The 17,642-nt window shown below is 42.0% G+C and overlaps 1 protein-coding gene across 2 annotated transcripts in view; it reads right to left on the bottom strand.

The window, feature by feature from the left end:
- Positions 1 to 15,202, bottom strand: part of LOC137281465 (mid1-interacting protein 1A-like) — a 313,728-nt gene extending 298,526 nt beyond the window's left edge. Inside the window, exon 1 of one of the 2 annotated variants that reach the window (XR_010956738.1) lies at positions 14,424 to 15,202. Coding sequence is in view for 1 of the 2 variants with exons in the window: in XM_067812706.1 (XP_067668807.1) it covers positions 14,589 to 15,077 (489 nt within the window). In the remaining variant the exon portion in view is untranslated. Of the gene's footprint in view, positions 1 to 13,178 lie in introns of those variants that run through there. The other variant, XM_067812706.1, reaches the window with a different exon arrangement.
- Positions 15,203 to 17,642: the final 2,440 nt, after the last annotated feature.

Genomic DNA, 17,642 nt, shown 5'->3' with positions numbered 1-17,642 from the left:
ACAACAGACCATACCACTCCATGGCGACATTGCCACACCATCATATCCCGCTATGACGCAACGTATCGACACCACATACCATCAGCACCACCAGACATTCTCGTCCCTCAACGCCACGTCACGCTACGTCACGCCAAGGTACGCCACGCTGCGTCACGCCAAGCGTCACGTCACGCTACGTAAAGGCACCACATTACTGCCACGCCACCCTATGTAAGGCCACGCCACGCGATATCACTGCCCTATGTAACACTACGCCATTCCGCCCCACGTAAAGTTACGTCACCTTACATAAAGTTACGCCACCCTACGTAACACCATGCCATGCCACCCTACCTAAAGTTACGCTACGCTATGTAACGCCACGCGATATCACCACTTTCTGTAATACCACGCCACGTTTCCCCACACGATATCACCACCCTCTATAACACCACGTGATTACACCCGACGTAATGTTACACAACGTTATGTAACGCCCCGTCCCGCGATATCACCACCTTCTGTAACATCACGCTACGCCAACATATGTAACGCCACGCCACGCCGCGCCGCGCCACGCCGCGCCGAGGCCACGCCGCGCCACGCATTGTTACACCACCCATTGTTACACCACCCATTGTACCGAAACATCGACATCGCGAGCCGATAGCCCAACACAACATCAGTGCGCATCACCACGCCGATTGTACGGCACAAAATATCATTCAGGCTACCATGGCAACCACCATGCACAGCGTAATAAAACCGGGGTATTAAAATGCCCCCGTGGTGTCTGACATACAGCCGATGCACAGACACAGCCTACAACGTATTGCTAAATGGAAACACCAGCTCTATAATCCAACTAAAGCTATATAATACACACTTGATCAGTCTAAAAGGACGTACGTACGTACGTGTTATTTGCGTAGGGCGTCGGACAAATGAACGGGAAATGAATTGTAATGAAGGCTAAATCACTTGATGAACACGGAAACCCATAAAAAGGTGTCTCGGTATACTAACCCATTGAAGTCAAGTATATATATACTCGCTTTCATTTTATGAAAAAAATGCATAAATGCATAAATAAATGCATAAATGCATAAATAAATAAATAAATAAATAAATAAATAAATAAATAAATAAATATACTACAAAATATTTCTTTATTGTGGTATTTGTCAGTCAAACCGATTTTATAGAAATCCAGAGACGCATTGTGTTGATTTTGTTTTAAGCATATCCAATAATATACATGTTTTTGTTTCGTTTAAAGCAATTTTCCGGCTGCATGCCGATCTGTAAATAATCGAGACTGGACCAGACAATTCAGTGAGTGACATCGAGAACAAAGATCTATGCAACTGGGATACAATGACACCCGTCAACCAAGACCGTAACCCAGGCGAACCTGACCACCCGACCGAGAAGCGTGTGTTGATGAAGATCAGTTCAAACCCGCATCTTCACGGGTACACACACGCACGTATGTGTGTGTGCGTATATGTGTGCGTGCGTGTGTGCGCACACACAGGAGTGGATGATATATTCCCAATGTATATATGCGTGTGATATTGTATTAATAGTCATTGTACTTGCGTGCATGCTTGCATATTTGTCAGCAACACAAATGCCAACATAGTCTACATATCTGCATTTGTACGGCGATATTCCCTTTGACACATTTTATGCAGTCGTGCAACGCGATATGTTTACACAGGTAGACATAGATGTGGGTTGACACGATTCCTATCATAACTCTGAGCCACCAGCTGACAACACAAACCATAAGACAACGAGTGCTTCGATTAACAGAAGCTCACAGTTAAACTGCACAGGCGCAGGACAGGTCTATTTAATCAGAGAACCGTACACAGTTTGAATCCGATGCACAGCGTGACATTGATTCAGCATTGTTTTGCTAATTGGGTTTCCGTGGGTAACAACCTTCAGCCATTCAACAAAACATAGAGCCACTGAAGCACGGTGGCGGTCCTTGGAGATGACCGTTGGTTGACCCTACTTTGATAAGCTTGGGTAGACTTGATGACAACATGACGTCCAAGCGCGTTTGTTGCACACAGCGAACTTCGTTTGTTTTGTTTGGCGTTTGTTTGGGGTTTTTTTTTTTTTTTTTTGTCACGATCTTTTCCTGTTTTTGTTTTGTTTTTTGGTTTCTTTTTTTCAAATTAAACTGAAGGCCAAAAGAAAGCATACACACATATTTAACAGTGGGTAAAATACCACAAAGTGGGAACGTTTGCTCCTCGGTGATGTTCGTACATAATACATGTCACCAAGTTGTATTTTGGATCTAAAACTACAGTGTTTTGCTGATAGTTTCCAACCTTGCAACCTGTTGATAAAGGTTGTAATATTTTGTTAAATATTCGTGACCATGCCGTGATATCGCCAAAAGCGACGTCAAACTAAACACTCCTTAACCGGTTTGACACGTTCCGGAGTCAGAACAACAGTCCTTCCTTGCTCCGTGAGGAAAAAGCGTGAATTATGAATTTACGTAAACAAGATATGAAAATCCGGTTTGCTGCACAAATTGTATTCGTTCTTTTTGTGAAATGGACTCAACTTACAGACCTGCAGAACATGTTTCGCATAATGATGGACAAATACTCTGATTAAGTTACTCTGACTCAATGCGTGGGTGCATAACAACCACCCGAATATCAAGTGATTCTCAAACTGTGTCAGATGACAGATAAGATAAGAATAGAATATCCTGTCACACACTATGGGCAGATGGCTGCACCCAGCACATCTACCCGTTCCATGATCAGAGAGTATCAGTTACAGCTAAGGCGGGACCAAATATAGTGTCACGGCGCTAAAGCTCACCTGAATGAGTCACCAGTTTCAAATATGAACGTCTGCCTGTTGTTTAACGCCGCACACCGAACCATTCCAGCTATATGGCGGTTTGTAAATAATGGTGTCTGGACCAGACAATCCAGTGATCACCAGCGTGAACATCGATCTACGCAACTGGGATACGGTGAGATGTGTCAACCAGTCATCGAGTCTGACCACCCAATCCCATTCGTCTTTTCTTACAAGTATGTGATCCTGAAGACCAATTCTAACCCGAATGATCAGCGGTTGTCATGTAGTGACGGCATGGGGCAATTCTAGATCTTCATGAGTTTAGAATATGGACAAACATACTGACTCACTCTGGCGTCAGTACTGAGACTGAAGTCATTTCTGCATTATCACTGAGGACAAGCTGACGTTAATCTGGCAGTGACGACACGAGGAAAACAGTACCACAATTTCAGCGAAGAAGTTCAGAGTCAAGTATTTCGTTCCGGAGAATTTGACAGCGGTGTCAAGGTCAAAATATCTCACAACAAAGCGGTATACGTGATTGAGTCGAATCCTGTTACTAACTTAACCGCCGTATTAAACAAAATAAATATACATTTAGAGGGATTATTATCACAATCAAAAGTCAGCTGTATAATAACATGGAATTGAGTTGAATTTCGCGAATTATGTCATTAAATGTGGGTACAGATTTTCATTGTGAACAAAAAATGAGAGATGTTGCGTCTCTGCTGACAATTATTTTCGAACCGCTTGAAATGTTGTATTTTTTTGTGTGTATCACCGTTCATTGGGGACAAAACACGTACAGTTTCGGCCTTAATTGGTCCGCTGGGTTTAGAAAAGATAGTATTTACAGAACAAGGAAATTACATTTGATTGAATTTAGGATAGGGGTCAAATAAAGGTCAGAATTTAGAATGTCGGAAACTACGAACATACATCAGATTGTTTAGTAACACTATTAGGGACATACGTGTATTTAACAAATGTCGTTTGAACGAAAATGGCCGAGAAAGTTTTCAGTATGGCCGAAGAGAAAAGGTCAAATCAATGTCCACAGTATAAATACTTAACAGGATATGAAAAAGCAAATACGCATGTTTCATTCCAATTGCGGTAGCGTGGTAGCCTAGTGGTTGAAGCGTTCGTTAGTCGCGCCAAAGACCCGTATTCGATTCCTCACATGGATACAATGTGTGAAGCCCGTGTCTTGCGTCTTGTAAGCGTAAAACCACACTCAGTCACTCTGCTTATGGTCTTAAGTAGAAGTTTCAATATATCAGCACCTGTATGAAGAGAAAATGTTGATCACGTGTTCATTGGTATGTCGTATACTGTTGTGTTTTGGGGTTTTTTTAGTATTGACGTCGGATATATCCGACTAGTAAACCACAACACTGAGCACCGTCACAACTACACGCATGGTTCGGACACTCGTGAATCCGGGGGCTGAAGTACACGGAAAGCTCGTGCAATATATATGAAATGTCACTACAAAATGATTACAGGTACGTCTGTCTGCAAGAAGAAAATGTTTTTGGAGAAAACCCAGAGCAGTTATCGAATCCAAGTGAAATATACCACCCCCACCCCAAGTCCCATCCCCAAACAGTGCGATCTCAATAGCGTTTTGCAGCCCTTATCAATAATACATGGATTTCCTGTTTAGAACCAACTTTGGGCGATTTAACATGAACGTTTGTGCGCGTGCGGCATATTCATCGCATTGCCTGTCACTGCGTGCTCGTGCACAGGTGTTCACAGCAATTCACAATGAAAAAGAGGCCAACAAGGGTGTGACGATTTAATCCAAACTGCGCATCGGCTCGGGCCAATCTCCACAGAACGATCCAAGCAATATGATTGTCTAATTGAAATAACTAAACATAGATTTAAGAAGGAGAGAGCTCATGTCACACGTTTGTGTACGATGAAACTGAATTTTGGTTGATGTATATTATACTGACTTAGCTCTCATTCCGTGATCGAGTGAGTGTGTGAGTTTGGTTTTACGCCGCTCCTAGCAGTATCCCAGCAGAATCTCTGCTTGGTACCCACGTGAGGAATCGAACCTTGGCGAACAGAGTGACTAGCGAATGTTTCAGCCATTAGGCTACCCAACCTCAGAAGAGATTGGGACAACTTGCCTTGACATAACAGGGCGGATACAACTTTATGATAGAGAGGGGTGTACAACATTGAGAAAGAGGGGTACATACTTGCAGGAGAGTTTGAAAGTGCATCTAATAACCTTTCAGGACAAAAATGGGGCGCACTCCTGCTCCTACCCACCACACCCCCACACCCCCACCCCCACCCCCACGCACACTAAACCAGCTCCCTCCCTAAAGTCAAGTCTATCATATTTCTGTTTCTGTCAGTCTTACACTCACCATTCATGTCCCCACACGCGCAGTGAACATTCTTCCTGCCACGTGTGTAACATCAGTGTAGCTTTTTCCAAATAAATATATCTACTTGACTGATTGTCTCATTGTAACCTTGACTGATGACATAACAAGCACAGTCACAACAAAGGAGAGATCACTCTCATTTAACCTCAAATCTAGTACTTTCCACACAACAAATAACAGTGGCTCAATGCGTCACAATATTTTTATGGAGCTTATTACAAAGATAATAAAACATATATTTAGTCCCTCCCTATCTGAAACGTGTCAGAATATTATTTTCTTAGTATTGTAACTAAAATTTCACTTGTAACGTGAAAATGCACAACTGCATACAAATCATGTCATCACCCGCTGGACTATCTTGACAGCTGAGATAATACCGTAGTGATATATTTTAGAAGTAAAAAAAAATAATGTAATTCCCGAAGAATAGCTTCATGGCAACTGTAAAGCATTACGCTGATCACGCCGCATACAAACATCATCGTCTCTGTGTTAAGAATGATTTGTGGTGAGTGAGTTTAGTTTTCTGCCGCAAATGTTGTATGGGTTGTTGGCCAGTCCTCTCTGTGTCACAGCTCGCTCACTCGCTCACGCGCTCACGTAAGATAACCATGTCAGAAGGCATAGGACACATCGAGTAAGGCACAATATCGTCATTGTACTTTCAGTAACGTTTTATCATTCGAGGTCAATAACAGTTCACAATCAATCCTCCCATCTACTGACCTTGTACTTAACAGCCAACAGCCTACACTGACTTTTGCACGGACTATACGTGTGTCAGGCACTGAGTTGACTTCATAGTCGGTTGTTTGAAAAACGCATTCACGGAATTTGCCGAACTGGCCCGAGTTCTACCGATCGTGCGTGTAAGAAAAAGCGACATTGCAAACTAACTAGGATATTGTGATATAAAAATCAGATAACAAATACCATTTACTAACATTACTGCATAAGTGCATCTCTGCCCGTTACGTAATGCGTTGTGGCTGTACAAGCCACACAGAATTTAAAGACATAACACTGTATCCGAGAAACTCGCAGTTTCGTCATGATCTCATATCGATTATTATCCATTAGTATGCATTCATGAACCACGCGTGTGTGGTTTCACGTATTGCACGAGGAGCACGCGTCACCATGAGCGGCCTGAACCCTGGACTCATTAGTACTGGAGCACCGTTACCGATTGCAGTATTGTGGGAAAGTAGGTCGCGATGTAACTGTATATTACGGTCTTTGCAGATAATAGATTTACAAAGTCAATTACAATATCACGTTGCGGCTCTGTACAGATTGAAATCGACAGACGTCATTTTCAACATTCGTGCGTTCGAATGGGGTCTATTTCAGGATAGATATAACGGCAGAGACAGGCAGTTTCTTGTCTTGAATATGACAGCTGTTAATGTCAGCATCTTGATATCTACAGTTGGTAACTTGAAAACATAATACAAAGAGATACGTGCGTACGTAATTCATGAATGTGAACTTATTCAGACAGACAGACAGACAGACAGACAGACAGACAGACAGACTTTGCCCTTAACGCTGAAAAGCTGAAGGCTGGGGATCCAGAGCCAAAACAAGTTGTGGGTCCTGATCAGAATGTGCAGGCCCTATTTTTTAACACTAAAATAGGAAATAATACTCTTAATTATTGGGGATGAGAAAGCTGTCGAACATGAGGACCAGTAGGCCCCTTAGGTAGGGTAAAGTAGGCGAGTTGTTAAAAGGTTCCTCCGCCACATCGAAGACCGGGTTCTATTCCCGACATGGGTACAACGTGTGAACAGCCATTTCCGGTGTCTCCAGCAGTGGTTTTGCTGGTATATTGCTAAAAGCGGCGTAAAACCCAACTCACTCAGTCCAATTCTCTTCATCACGGTGTATGGTATAACCTTCCCGGGGTTGATGACCTATGGTGTCCCCAGATAAATCACAAGGGATCTAGCTGGAGGGGTGTTGTTTTCAGTCTGGAGTAAACAACATGATGTATATTGACTACCCAGAGCTGACTCGTAGTAGTAAACCATATACTTAACCTGTCTGTGCCGCACTACAACACATTTACTTGACTGAATTGTATGTCAGCTACTGCTTGAGGCTACCTCACAAGTTACACACGGTAACATACAGGGTATATACTCAGCAGATTGTGGGTTACGACCGAACTGAAGGAAATACCCACAAGTGTGCGTACGTGCGTGCGTGTGTATGCGTGATCGAGACAATGTGTGTGTGCCCTCAGATTTAACACTTATGGCACTGTCCTCTTCCTTGTGAGATATATTTTAGAGATTACACTCTCTCAGTGCACTCTCTCAGCGGTGGCTGAGTGGGTTAGATGGCTGACTTTGTGTGCTGGCGGTTAGGTGCCTTACTTTGAGTGTGGAACGAATCCTGCATGGGACTTAACTCAACAAATGTATACTAGAACCTATACTTTATTGAGACAGTTTAATAACGGCTGCAACATTTACATCTGACCACTTTCTAGCTGTCAATGTGTATTCATAACTCATCTTTGTACAGTAATATCGTTTTATTGTGTGGGTGAAAACATATCCGGCATCCAGATATATATCCCAATCCAAACTTAATCCGTAATCCATCACGCAGAATATCAAATGGTAGGTCCAAAGTATGGCGTTCCAAAGAAACTATTTTCCTAACAACATTAACTTATTAACGACAAGTGTTTCTATCCAGGTTTCAACGCAGTAACCTGTTTTGATAGACTCCGGCTATCCGGAAGTTTCATTTTATAATTCCTTTGAACATTATTTTAAGAAAAGGAAATTCTGTGTGTTTCATTTTTGTTTTGCTTTGATTTTTTTCCCCGCTTCAGTATGTTACATTACATCCTTGGCCAGGCCAGACATATATTTTTTGATAGCACATCAACCACAATAGTCGGACTGACATGACATCAACATGTTGACAACGTTACCAAGTTATACTACTATAATACTTGAAGATCCGCTTAAATCTTCATCAACTAGTGTGGGTTCCAATCCCGCGGATAAGGCTCAAACCGACTAAATAAAGGTGGGGTGCATTTTATCAAACAAACCAAAAATAAATCCATGCCTCAGTAAATCCATGTTCACCCGGATGATGAACACACACACACACACACACACACACACGCACGCACGCACGCACGCACACACACACACACACAGAGGTAGATAGAAGATTGCGTCTTGGGCAAAATGTGTCAGCAGGACTCGCGTTAGTGTGTACTCAATTTTGAAAGACAAGCATGCAAATCTTGAGAATAAAATATGTTGGAAATGAACCAAGAAGCCCAGTATGCAATGAATTTAATATAATTGGTAATTTTAACTTTCTTCCTGTGAGCTTTTTACTAGCCAAAATTGTTACTTTTTCCGTGATTTCTTTTCCTTGTTTTCTTTGTTTCGGATTACCCATCACATGAACTAATCCATCAACCTCCTCTTGTCGATGTTAAGGCAATGCAGGAGTGGTCTTTTTTCTGGGCCCACACAAGGATGGCTTCACCTTGAACAGAGCTTTCCAATTTTCAGAATCAAACACCCTGTATAACCCACTCCCCGCAAAACCGGCCGGATTCTCCCTTAAACGTTCTATAACCATTTCAGACAAATGACTACTTTTTACTTTTCATCCGATCCGAATAATCTCGTGTGTATTTGAAAAGAGACACTACATTCGACTATGGTTACACTGAATTCCAATACATTGCTTCATAAGAAAATGGCAGTTGCAAATTCATCGTAATTTCAAAGTTTAATAAAATCATATTTCTGTATTTAATGACAATGTTTAGACAGCATGTCGTTCACTAAGACGTCACAGATCTAGACTGCCCCTGTTGGATGAAGTCGTACAATGATTCAAAACTCATCTGGCTTTCTGGTTACGCCTGTTATATGCTCTTTGCGCTTATTAAGTATACTTTGGCAACGTATGTATCAAAGATGTATCAAAATTAATATTACTGATTAATATCAATAGATCCAGTTGAATGAGTTAGTCTCCAAATTATGGACTGGTTATTGTACTAAATTGCGCAGTGTGCGCACCCCCACTTTCTCAAAAAGCTGCATCCGCGCCTGAGTATTCAACAGTGTAAATACAGTACATTAAGTGTAGGGGTGCTCCATTATCTGTTTATGTTCGTGAGTAGACAAAATGGGAATAGTCATATCTGGATTAGTCAAAATGGTGTGAGTGAGTTTAGTTTTACGCCGCACTCAGCAATATTCCAGCTATATGGCGGCGGTCTGTAAATAATCGAATCTGGACCAGACAATCCTGTGATCAACAACATGAGCATCGATCTGCGCAATTTGTGTGTGTGTGTGTGTGTGTGTGTGTGTGTGTGTGTGTGTGTGTGTGTTCCGTTTATTATTCCAACGCGTTTAGTGTCACAATACGTTATCAGCAACGCAACGTTCAAAGGGTGAATTCAGGAAATCCAGCTCCTCCGGTCGCCTTGGTGAGAGTGACCTATCTACAGCGTGCTAGCTTACAGGGTAATATAGCTCTTCCCTGATCACCTCGCCAGCATGACTGTCGTAATGTCGGTGGTGTGGGCGGTTCACACATTCAACAACGTGTTAAGGAATGCTCACAGAGGCGTTAAGATATTTAGTCTCGTAAGCCAGTGAGTTACCTGTTTTCGTTGTAGCTGAATCATCGTGTCGTCCTGTATGCCGGGAATAGGAACAACGCTTAGTCTCTGAATACGTATAATTTTGATTGTGAGAAATAAACTATTTAAACTGAAAAGAAGCCCCGGGGTGACGGGACTAGTCTGTCGTACAGACCCTGAAGTATATATATCCAAGAAAGCCCACGCAAGTCTAGAAAATGTGGCAAGTCTAGATTTCCTTAGCTTCAGGAAATGAAGAAAGCCTCAGGGCTCCATTTCATTATATTATTTTTTTTTCACCATGAACGTTTTTTCAGTAAAATATGTTCATTTCAGAGACTAGCTGTTAGTCTATGACTGGACCTGAAGCTGGGGAAATCTAGACTTGCTTCTTTTATATGGCTTTCAATTTGTAGGGTGGCTAGGATGGGTCGAACGGTAAATAATGTGATTCGGGAAGTGTGAGACAGACTAACAGTGAATATGAATGGCCAGTTGCAATGAGTATAGCTAGCCAACGATGTGACGTAAAGATGCACAAAGTAAAGTCTGTCTTAACTAACAGTTTATTTTGAAAACCCGTTTCTCCTGTGTTTTGTTGTCGAGATTGCCGGAAGTCGTTCTGTAGGGGATAGAAGAGGCGGATGCAGGGTAGACGTGATCTCTACCACGTTTGAAATGTTGTAAATTTGTGCCAAACAGGTGGGTTTTTTTTAATTTGGAAAGACACCTGTCTGCAAAACGTAGCTGCTCTGAAGCGGAATTTGGAAACTTTTATCAGTCTAAAATCAAACAATATCATAACAAATATTAACCAGTATACTGACCAATGTATGTAATGTTTCCATAAAACACTGCTGACTAAGTTTTCAACTTGGAAATAAATAAACACAACAAATAAACAATTATCATATTCCTGTCATGTACGGGTTATTTATGTACAGTTAGTTATGACTCATAATGGAAATTAGGTTGTGTTAGAAGGATATCACAGATGTAAGTGCAACTTCTGGCCTGACAAGCGTCAGGCTGTTCATGGATTGTAAACTTCTGAAGGAGTTGAGAATGCGATTTCACATTCTTCCGTTGTAGTACTTGTACGCCCTGCATGCAAATTTTGCATGGAATTGCAAAGTACAAATATATTTTGAGTCATGATGTTAAAAATATAGTCGCGTAGAGTCAACGATGCATGTTTGTGGAGATGAAAAGAAACATGGCTCTTATGCCATGAAGTACTCATTAACCTAGTCACTATAGCAACTGATGAAGCATATTGTTTTCCCTACTGCCTAGACCTCCCTGCAAGGCTAAAGCCCTAAATGGAGCAAGTCTAGATTTTCTCAGGTTCCCAGGTCACCGGGGCTCCTTTTCAATTTATATGGGTTTATTTGTGACTATAAAAATTATATACATCCATCGACTTAACGTCAGTCTACCGACTACCCAAATACAGTCTGGTCGCTTTCAAACAAATACGATCCGACCTTGTGCAGCAGACAGCAGTGACTGTACATACCAACGCATGCATGCGTTCATAATATCCCTTTGGTTTAGAATTTGTCAATGGCAGTCTATCTTGTCAAACTCCTGTTCATGTCATACCATGGGGCTGAATCAGGGATTTGTTGTCGTTAAAGCGATGACAGGACGTCCTCGCTATACCGCGCCCAATTACCCGACATTGCAATATGCATGTCTGTCGTTGAGCCAATCTGTCATTAAGAAGGGTTACGACTGATGTTGTTAAGTTGTTTTATGATGTTGGGCATCATCATCATCATCATCATCATCATCATCATCATCATCAGTTTAACACGAAATTAAGGTAAATGTCCGACTGGAGATCAATGTGAACTTTAAACCCACGAACACTTTTTATATTTGGTCGAGGCGAGTCAGGTGAGTTTTTGTCCACTTTTTCAGCACAAAAAAATGTATTTATCTGCTATTGCAGATATTTGCCCCTGCTGTCAACCATTAAGCTGCCTACCCGTGACACGTTTGGCGTATGAAATGCGTCGTTGGTGCTCATGCTGTTGCTGCGTAACCATGGTAACGCCGCCCTCAGCAATACGTTGGTTGTACACAGGCGTCCTCTATATAACAGTCTGCATAAGACACTTTAACTACTGGCAATGTGAGATTTACGGAGTGTTGTGACATGACAGACAAAGATGTCTTTATATTCGACATCTACTCATTCAGATCAAGACAGTTCTCAGTGAGATGAGTTTTAGACTTGATACAGAGGGGCATGTAATTTTTTGGTCACTGAGTTCCATACTCGCTGGTGGTCAGCTCAGTTGGGTACCCTAAATATTCTTTGATTGACCAAATAACTTGTACCCACCTCATTCACACTCAGCTGGGTATCCTAACTGTTCTTTGATTGACCAAACATAATTTAGTCAAAACGTTGGTTTCCGTGTTTGTTATTAATATTTAATTAGTAATATGAGAAACGATAAGAAAGTCCGCAAGTTGCCATGTTTAAGTTCTGAAATAGAACCTATGACTATACCTGTTGTTGTATCTATTCCAAGTTGCCTCTGTGGTAAGATTTGACATTTTTGTGTGTACGCATGTAAGATAAAATTTATTGAGTATTTACAAAACTTCAAGCTTAGTGTATACAACAGACTTCAAGGAATTGAATTTTCACATAAATATTTGCAGTATTTACGCAGACGCGCAGCTTGTTTGTACCCCTGAACGTATTTGAATGCTATTCCAGTTACCTCGTGGTGTGTCAGCTTGAGGAAGTAATGCGTGTCTTTGACTCGGTTGTCATACTGGTATGGTGCTGATGACCCTTTCGGGTGAACCGGGATTCGAACCCAATACGATAGTTTCTGGTCGCAACCCTACATGTCGGTTTTGGCTTTCGAAGGAACTTGGGCACCCGTGAATAACACTGATTCATGTCTGTCGCAATAGGTTCTTCCCATGATACAATCACTGCTTGTGGTGAGTTCATGATTCATCATTTAGTGTCAGTCACATGCATGTTTGCCCCTTGATGCAATCAATGAGTAACGTTTGTACCCCCTTCGGTAGAAATCAAAACATTTACCACTTTAACGGGGAGTGAATAAGAGCTTAGCATCATGTCAGCAATAGCATTCCGAGGACACTACAAATGGGCTTCAGACATTGTATCCATGTAACGAATCGAACCCGGGTCCTCGGTGTGACGAGAAAACGCACATACCACTCGGTTACCTCGTCGCCCCTTTGTACGATGTTTGGTGTACATGCCTCGGTTAAACAAACGATGCTAATTTCGTTCAAAATATTTATTTACAAATGGAATTAATGAGACGAGTTGCGGCTCCACATCACCGGGATTGCACAAGCCTGAGAAAATGGATACATCCAGAAGGGTGCTGGTCACACGGACCAGTGCATACTGACCAATCGGACACACCCCTGGTAAATAAATTACTGTATATGTACATATGTCAGTGTAATACACGTTGGTACTACACGGCAGTCTAAACGGTTTAGCATGGCAGATTCAAACTCGGACAGATTAACAAGTTCAGGTGTTGAATAAATTTTGTCTAACAGAATAGCGAGTATGATTTAACGTCGCCTTTAGCAATATTCCAGCAATATCATGGCTGGGGACATTTAAACGACCTTCACACTGTAGACGTGTGGGGAATCGAACAGAGTTTTCAGCGGACACTTAAACCACTGGGCATCACTGTCCCCGTCTGACCGAAAGCTGTATACGTTTTTCTACGTATGATAAACTGTTCAGTGAGACCGGTCGTCTTTTAGCCATGGCAACGGTTTGAATCGAGTTAAAAACAACAAAATTTACTGCAATTTTCCTTTTATAAACAGCTTTCAGAAGTCATTCCAAACAAAACAACGAGTTACCATTGTACCGGTTTTCACACCCAACCACTGAATCCTCAATATATGCAGGTGTCACCCGTTTTCCTGGAAACTCTGCCAAATGTCACTGTATATGAATCAACCATACCAACAGCTGAGCATGTTCAAGACAGAAAAACAGTCCAACCCGCCCTGTTCAACCGGTGCTCGAATGCGCTTGCAGCGAAATTGTTCTAAATGTTTGTTCTCAGCACACAGTGCTGTCTGGGATTGAGTCCACCTGGAACACAGTTCAGTGTCACGCAACACCACCCACCACAGACAGAATCTCGACTCCACCACAATTTGTTCTAGAAAAATAATTCCTTTACACCCGATCACACAAAGGTGGTAATTTCATCATATCCGTTTCAAATAAAAACAACTGTTTCAAAACAATTCATTAATAAACAAACTGCACGGAATAAAAAAATACACAAATTAGTTTTAGATATTACGACACCAGTCCTTTGAATTATTTCGTTTCGTCAGTTCATCGGATGAGATGTTCTGCTGGTTGCACGCTTGGTTCTCGTCCTAACACTATATCGAGATATCGTGGCGTGTATCTGGGGCGTGCCGCTTGTTCATGCCGGAGTTACTAGCGGCGTTGCATAGCACCTCGCTACCCTGCAGGACACATCGGGTAGCGTCTGTCTATTGAATTGCAATGTTTTGCATTTGTTAGCCTAGCGACGTCGCTCTCCGTCTGTTGCGTTCGGTCGCCTCGCTTCTGTACACGCCGCTCATTCTCATTATGATAATGTTCTGCAGATTCCAAACACACACATACCTTTCCAAAATCCTCACAGCGCAAACGATGATACTGACGACGTTTGAGTGACATCGTTCTCATATCTGCTAGACAAATATCTAGCAGTTTCTGTCAAATGATGCAACAAATCAAACAGACCTTTCAAGTGATGTCTAAAAGCTGCTGCCGTTTTTCTTGAGTTGTTGCCATTATCGTCCGACTCGCTTTCTTCTTTCGTTGCCTCTTCGCTCACACCGGTCGGGGGGCCCGTGATAATCTCTTGTTTGATAGCGTTCAGCATTGAGTAGAAACTGTACAAGTCCGCACCGGCAGGTAACGTGGGTAAAACCGCTTGGTTGTTGTTTTCCACTGTTATTTCGGGCCTGGCTGTGACTTCCATGTCTCTAAGCCGGCATGGTATCATAACTGTGTCATCCATTGCATTTACAGCTTGCACGAATCGATTGAGTGCCGCCAGCAGCGACTGTTGGTTACTGTCGCTAGTATGATACACTGTGTTCTCACGTCTGTCGTTCTCCATTGCGAATGTTTTCTCTCAAACGAACACCGATGAATGATACCGAATAGTCCACGATCACACTTTTATAAAGTATGTCTGTCGGTGTGCTTCTTACACTCTCAAGGTTGCCGGTATCCACTGTAAATTGATTATAGCAATACTTTGTTCCGGGTTCGTCTATCGCCGCCCTATGGAGGGGTGATAGGTTGTATGAATATTTTTCAAACCAATCGCCAAGATTCCTAACTTCCTCAAAACATTTGCATCAAAGACAGATTTATTTTTATTCTCGTAAATAAATCTGATTATGTTGTATGATTTGTTTGCACTTTTTTATTAAGAAATATAGATCGACTCACCCCCATAGAAAATAATGAACTAGTCGACACAACAGCTGAGAGGTTAGGTCAAAGTACGGCTCGCTGATTGGCTATTGCTGATCATGTTCTCTTGAAGTGATTCAGCTTCGAAGGGCGAGGTTGAACTAACACACCGAAGCGGAATTCCACATGTTAGTAGAGCAGGAACGAGTAGCAGCTCGCGCATAAAGCCGCTGATGAAATCGCCCGTGTAAACCGGTGCGTTGGGCCCCGGATAGTTGCCGTAACGACCGAAGCGTTACGATCAGCTCTCCAAATCCAGCTCTCCTGTCACGGAAACTGTCGACTTTTCACGACTTGTGTGGCATGGTTCGCTGACGATGATCTGTTGTGAATCGGACAATAATTGCCTGTTTTCTACAGTTTTACACACCTATTATTAAGAACAAAGCTTTTCTTAAGCCAGCATTGCCTTATGCGTAATTCAGTAAACTAAATAAGATAATAATGAGTACTTAGTATCACATTCATTAGGTAATATTGATGTACAGAAGACATCAGGGTGACAACATTTATCTGTTAGCATGTGGGCGGATTCAGGAATTTTGAAAGGTGGGGGTTCGAACCCCCCACTGGCTCCGCCAAAGAAAACAAAAATCCCTCAATGTGATCGTCAGCCATTATCAAAAGGGGTTTCCCTCTCTCTCTCTGAGACTGTCCTGTCTCACTTATACCCGAGAAGGCAGCGTAAAACTAATCTCATCATCATCAAATATATTTCTTGAAAATTCGTATCCGAACGAAAGCAACTCTTTCGGTGTTATTTTATACATTTGTGCATATACTAAGTATTTTAAAATTTCATAAAATTGCAAACCAAACTGATTAAAAACAGGTTGTCCCATTTTATCAAGTCTGTATTTCCGCCCTCCCTTCCTCTTGTTGGTTGAGATTGAAAGCGAGAAACATAAACTATGGATGGCCAAAACAGAATTTTCAACACTACTTGCAGGTAAGGAACACACGCACGATAGATGACATCAGGCACGATTTGATTCAGGCGGTCGTGAGGTAGATGAATCGGATCATTGCTTGAATATGACAGATCACGCCATAACAAACTGTCTTGTGATTATCTATCAGAGTGTGTGTCACATGTAACCAGTAATTGAATCTGCAATGTCACCGAATCCTCGATTTTATTTACATTTAGGCGGATGTGTGTCAAATCATGTTTATTTTTGTGTACACACATACCCGTATGATTTGGTCTGTAGGTGTTCATGTTTTTTTTGTGTGTGTTATTGTGTTTATTGGTAATTGCTTGTTGTTTAACGCCACACTCAGCAATATTCCAACTATATGGCAGCGATCTGTAAACAGGCGAATCTCGACATGACAATTCAGTGATCAACAGCATGAGCATCGATCTGTGGAAATGGAATACGATGCCACGTGTTAACCAAGTCAGCGACCCTGAGAGCCCGATCCTGTTAGTCTCCTATTACAAGTATGAATTACTGATCATCGCGGTACGTGTCCTTAATAATAAATGTGTTTTCCGTGTGATCGTTGCTGTCTGTGTCCATGTGTGTGTGTGTGTGTGTGTGTGTGTGTGTGTGTGTCCACATGGGCATGTATCTGTGTTCAGTTGTATGGTTGTCCGTCATAATACATTTCATACAAGTATGTACAATAATTTATGTTTATACTGTGTGTATTGTATACTATTACATAGTCTAAAAGTTTTAAAACTAGAGGTCGAATGAGGATGGCCGTTGTTTGCAAGGTTAGGATGTTGCGTATGGAACCAATATTTCGGAGATGGAAGTTACATGTTTTGCATAAGTGACCGATATGACTTTTCATGGTAAGATCTGAGCACAAATAAACACCAAGATATCTTACAGAGTGAGAGAACGGCACTGAGGTTTCTCCTATTTAAATGGAAGGAAGCTGACACTTATGCTGTCAGCAATACTGACGGCTTCTCTGTTTAATATCGTTTTTTACGCCGCTTTTAGCAATAGTCCAGCAATATTACGACGGGGGACACCAGAAATGGGCTTCACAAATTGCACCCACGTGTGGAGTCGAACCCGAATTTTGGCGTGACGAGCGAACGCTTTAGTCACTAGGCTACCCCCACCAGGAACTTAAGATACGACTGAACAGCAAGTTGTAGTGATTAGGCATGATTGATGCACGTCATCGTGTCCCAGTGAGCTTTACGGATCTGACTCGGTACTTTAACTTTAACCTCCCT

The sequence above is a fragment of the Haliotis asinina genome, chromosome 4 (genome assembly GCF_037392515.1).
Source record: "Haliotis asinina isolate JCU_RB_2024 chromosome 4, JCU_Hal_asi_v2, whole genome shotgun sequence".
Classification (NCBI taxonomy): Eukaryota; Metazoa; Mollusca; class Gastropoda; order Lepetellida; family Haliotidae; genus Haliotis; species Haliotis asinina.
This window is presented reverse-complemented; position numbering and strand designations above follow the sequence as displayed.